This window comes from Leptodactylus fuscus, chromosome 7 (genome assembly GCF_031893055.1).
Source record: "Leptodactylus fuscus isolate aLepFus1 chromosome 7, aLepFus1.hap2, whole genome shotgun sequence".
NCBI classification, from domain to species: Eukaryota; Metazoa; Chordata; class Amphibia; order Anura; family Leptodactylidae; genus Leptodactylus; species Leptodactylus fuscus.
This window is the reverse complement of record NC_134271.1, coordinates 50,574,049-50,579,398: the sequence shown is the minus strand read 5'-3', so window position 1 is coordinate 50,579,398 and position 5,350 is coordinate 50,574,049. Positions and strand designations below refer to the sequence as shown.

The window sequence follows — 5,350 nt, the reverse complement described above, 5'->3', positions numbered from 1 at the left end:
TATTCCTGGGGGAAGGAAAGCTGGATGGCTGCCAGAAGGGAATACATGGGGGAAAAGGAACATTCGGGTTTTCTATTGCAGCCATTAACATTGTATTCCGTAGTCTAGTGGTACTTATGGATATAGGTACTGATTCTATAACTAAATGCCATTTAGTCCCTCCACATCTACATATGGATGAAACGTACAAGCACATTCAGAGAGAAATATATGTATAAGCCCAGGATTTTCTATTCTGCCATCAGGTCTCCTAGAATGCTGCTACTATGTGCAAATATTTATACCCAGGAAATGGAATATCTGTAATACTGTACTATAATAGGCATCTGAGGTGGGAGAAAGAAACCCCAGGCTTACACTGATGGTGATGGGAAAGGACACCTGCAGAATTAACCCCTGCACGCCTACAGCCATTGTATTCCCATTGGCTCTCATATATATAAATATATATAAATGATTAGGATTGTCTAAATACAGTACATGGAACTCTATCCTCACTTCATTATGGCAAAGAAATATAGTTTTGTTATTTACTAGAGAAGCGCATTGATACAAGTGTTTATGCAGAACAATCCCGTTATGTATATTCATTCATGCCCAGACAGACCATGGGGTAGCCCCCCATTGTTTTTCATACTGATCAGAAGTCCGACACCCAAACCCTACACTGATCTGACTACCTGCAGGTGCCAAAAGCTACAGTGAGGGATAGGGTCAGAGGGAGCTCAGCTACTATTCAAGTAAGGGTAAGTTCACACGGGGTTTTTTGGTCAGGGTTTTGAGGCTGTAATCGCCTCAAAACCCTGACCAAAAAGACGGCTCCCATTGAAATCAATGGGAGCCGCTGAGGTCTTTTTTCCGGGGGCCGTTTCTTCCGGCTCCCGACTAAAAGAAGCGAGATGCTCATTTTTCAGGCCAAGTCGCCTCGTGAAACTCCCTCCTCCGGACTAGGCCCAATCCGGAGCGGAGTGCGCGGCTGGATGCTGGTGCAGTGCACCGGCTTTCAGTCGTGGCAACCTGGTTTTTGGATCGGAACCTGAGGCGGCCTCCACCTCAGATTCCGATCCAAAAAACACTGTGTGAACTTACCCTAACAGGAGCAGAAATGGCCATACAGGATAAATGTCAGGCCAAATAGTTTGGTCATTTCAGATGACAATAATATAAAAAAATGACTGTGAAGGAATTTGCCATAGCTGATGGCAGACTAATATTTGCTGAAAAAAAAATCCAAAACTGATTTGTGTGGTTGGAAATTTTTGACGAAAACATTATTGTATAGCATGACCAGCTGAATTTGGCCAGTCAGTTGTCATTTTGTGCTAGGGCTGCCGCTAGCGGAGAAAAGATAGGACATGCCCTTTCTTCAGGCGGAAGCCGCACGGGCTCAGCCGCGCGGCTTCCGCCCCCGGCAGCTCCTTCCTATGTCGGCTCATTCATTTGAGCCGACAGCGGAGGGGAAAGCCGCGACCGCGATGGTAGCGGCAGGCAGGTTTTGACAAGAGAGAGACGCGGCTCACCGCGTCTCTCTCCACGTCAAAACCCGTGCGGGCAGTTCACGTGTGAACTGACCCAAAAAGGTCTGTTAGTGCTATCAATGGGTTAAATAGTGCACCCAAATACTGTTAGCAATGTTTTGAGTATTTCTGGCTTTCTCTGGGAGCTCCTGCAGAGGAGATGGGTAGAAGAAGAAAAGAGGAGTACTGATGACCTCCCGTCTCCAGAAACAGCGAAACGAAATGTTACCAGGAAATCACATGACTGCCCCTGGCATATGGGTAAATATACATTTTTAGATATTTTTTTTTTTAAAAAAGAGAGTAAATTAGAAGTTAAGCGGGGGGAGGGGGTTTAGCTTAGTGGTAAAGTTTTAATTTATCCCGGCAACCCCTTTAAATTCGTGTATGGCCATCACCAGAACTAAGACTGAGTACTGCCACCATGCCAGAGCGCTTAGGAGTAGCCATGCTACCAGTGCTCACAGATCTAAGTGTGCTGGCACAACCATACCAGTAAGGAGCTCCCAGAGTACACAGACCCCAGACCCAGCTAGCCTTGGGCAGCACCTCTAGTCTTCATGACACTGCTTAAATCCAAAGGCTGCAGCAAATGCCATGCTGCTGTATTTAGGCAGATTGAGGGGGTGCATGCAAGCTATGTATAATGGTACCCACAGAGATACAACTGTAGGCTGACATGGCGTATGTCTCACCACACACCCCTGTGGACATGCTGACATTGCATGCTGGCACCTCCAGACCATGCCAGTGGGTATACTGTGTACCATCAGGGCCCCACAGTACAATAGCTGTGCCCCAGCTCCCGGGCAGGATGGCATAGCACTATTGATCAGGGATGCCAGGAGTACAATAGCTGTGCCCCAGCTCCTGGGAAGGATGGCATAGCACTGGGCAGGATGGCATAACACTATTGATCAGGGATGCCAGCAGTACAATAGCTGTGCCCCAGCTCCCGGGCAGGATGGCATAGCACTATTGATCAGGGCTGCCAGCAGTACAATAGCTGTGCCCCAGCTCCCGGGCAGGATGGCATAGCACTATTGATCAGGGCTGCCAGCAGTGCCAGCGTTAAAGCTCTGCATGGTGGGGAGAGGAGTGACGAGGGAGGTGACACTCCACTAGTGTCTTGGATAAATGAGGAATGCAGCAGTGATGGCTCAGCCCTAACACCGAGCACAGCACAGCCTGCAGTACCCGGGCATGAAGGCGCAGCGGCACCGGGGCCCCGATTAACCCTTTCCGGCACAGGGGCAGAGGAGCGCCAGAGCGTATCGCCGCCGCTCGTCCGTTCTGCGCTGTGCGCAAAGGGTTATCATCTGCACGATGCTGAGCGCCTCCTCCTCCTCCAGTTCAGCTTGTGGTTCCTGCAGGGCTGCGATGTGCGTCACCACACGTCAGCCCCAGCATCTTCCTCCTTCTATAAACCATATACTACCCCTGTCGTATCGTGGGGACACCGAGGAGAGTACACCAAGCAGCTGCCCGGGGTGTATGGACACCATGCCCACTCATCGCCACCTCCTGCCACGCAACTTCAGCTGTACAGCAGTGCTCTTTGGAGACGGCCCGGAGAGTCCAGAGAACGAAGATGTCACCGATGGTGAAGAGGAGACTGTGGAGAAGACCAAGGAGCCCAGCAAGCCGATCACCCGAGGACGAGAGGTCAATTTGGTGCCCCAGAGCCCAACTGCCCGCAGAAGAGCCAAGTCCTTGCCGACACCGGCTGAGCGGAGGCACCTGGAAGTAGTGGCTCCAAGAAAGAAAGAGGTACGTTTTGCAGACTCTCTGGGGCTCGAGTTAACCACAGTGCGACACTTCAGTGATGCAGAGGCGCCAAGAGTTCCGTACCATGTGCTTGCTGGGCTCCGCTGTAGGGAAGCTTGTCCCGCGGGGGCGGAGCTTAGCACGCTGCTGCTCCGCCCTGGCCCTAGTTGCCCTCAACTGGAACCCTTATTTACCAACCCAAGCACTAAGCCAGACTACATAGACTTGGTGAGACAGCGCAAAGTGTGCCTGGAGACTGTAAACACTGATCCATTTAGTGTTAGTGGAGATCTCAGAGTTCTTAATCTGTCCTATGAGAAGGAGGTGATGGTCAGATACACCATGGATGCATGGAGTACTTCTTCTGAGGTGACAGCCACCTACCAGCGAGGATGCAGTGACAGATATTCAGACCGATTTTCATTCAAGCTGCTGTGTCCAACCCTGCTGAATAAAGAAGGGGTATTGGAGTTTGCTATTCGGTACAAGGTTTGCGGTATGGAATACTGGGATAACAATGATGGACAAAACTACAAGGTTAAGAGTCACAGAGCCACTGTGTCCCCACCAAAGGAGTATGACAGTGGATGGATTCACTTCATCTAGCTAGGGCTGAGGAGGGGGAAGCACCAGATAAGCTAACCTTCAGATCACTTCACTATGTTAGAAGAGCCAAGATTATGTCAAGGTCACAGGCCTGGAGAGTGTGAAGTTCTAGGGGAAGTTTTCCATAAGCTACTGTATTGGGTCAATATTAGTTCAGCAAGGAACTCCTATTTTGTCTGCTATCAGGTCCTAAGGTCTGTCAGCCACCACTGGGACATGGGCTATTGTAGAAGACCACAATAATCTGGCTCGTATAAGTCTGGTCACAATCTATTCGATATGTCAGCTTAGTAAATGCAATAAGGTTGGGAAAGCAGTTACGTGATAGAACGGAATTGGGAAATGCCACATTGCCTTTCAAGAAGAGAATACTTTACTAGCCACGAGAGATTCAGACATGATTATAGTACGAAGATGAAGACCACCGACAACTCTCAATCACCATTCTGGTCACTACACGTAATAGATGTTCATCCATAAATGCCTGTTATTTCCATCTTCAGGACAGTCTACACAATCACCCTTACTTTATATGGAATATAATATGCCTGGATATCTTGTTTTTTCCTCCAATCCTTTGTGTTATTGATTTATTTTGGGTGAAAGCCTCACCTCACGTGCACTAAGAAGCAGCACCTGTGACCCACATCCAGTGGACGCTGACATCTATTCATGCTATTTCCTTTAGGCATGGGGCACACGAGCCTTGTGACTCAATGATACATATTCCAGTAGCCGTCGACATTGTCATAACCACGGGTTCTATGCACTTGTGTCCTCCCCACTATGTGTTGGTCATTATAGTTACAGTTTCACAATCGTGTAACAACATAGTGCTAATGTACTAGTATGGTGCTTTCTTATTTTAACTAGTTATGTGCCGAGGCTTTTAAGCATTAGCAATTAATATACGTAACATGGTTAATTTCTATGTGTTTATTTGTCCTAAAGAGGGATGTGCCCTGGTGGCCCTTCCTCGGACTAGTAATGCCACCAGTACAGCATCGTGAAATATCCTATACTTCATGTACATTGATCCCTACAATTTGAGCAGAGCATACAGAGACTAAAACCTGTGCCATGTTCTTTCAGGTGCTGTACTGCTGGGCTATTCTTACATGAAGTATTCTCTACTAGAGCTATGCTTGTAGTGGAGAATACATCTATCGTATGTTGCCATGTGGAAGCACCATATGGCAGCACACAGAGTGCCTACAGCTCTGTATGTACCTTAGACAGTCCAAGAAGTAAAATAAATCAACCGATTGAGAGTTAAGATCTGTCAATGCAGATTTAGCAGTAGCCACTCCTCTGCGTGGGTTAACTTGTGGGTTCTCTCAACTATTTTGGGGTCTTTTTTCCATTTCCTGATTATTGAAACCACTCTGCCATCCTTGACATACCATACTGTATATATATATACTTTCCACTTCTGCTTTTGTTCATTTGATCACATAAGT

The 5,350-nt window shown here is 47.9% G+C and overlaps 1 protein-coding gene across 1 annotated transcript; it reads left to right on the top strand.

The window, feature by feature from the left end:
- Positions 1–2,611: 2,611 nt before the first annotated feature.
- Positions 2,612–4,517, top strand: LOC142213503 (protein phosphatase 1 regulatory subunit 3E-like). Its single transcript, XM_075281855.1, has one exon. It carries the CDS (start codon positions 2,844–2,846, stop codon positions 3,888–3,890), a length of 1,047 nt encoding a protein of 348 aa, XP_075137956.1. The 5' UTR covers positions 2,612–2,843; the 3' UTR covers positions 3,891–4,517.
- Positions 4,518–5,350: the final 833 nt, after the last annotated feature.

Coding starts and splice junctions, on each gene's coding strand:
- LOC142213503 (XM_075281855.1), top strand. CDS start 2,844: ATGCTGAGCGCCTCCTCCTCCTCCAGTTCAGCTTGTGGTTCCTGCAGG.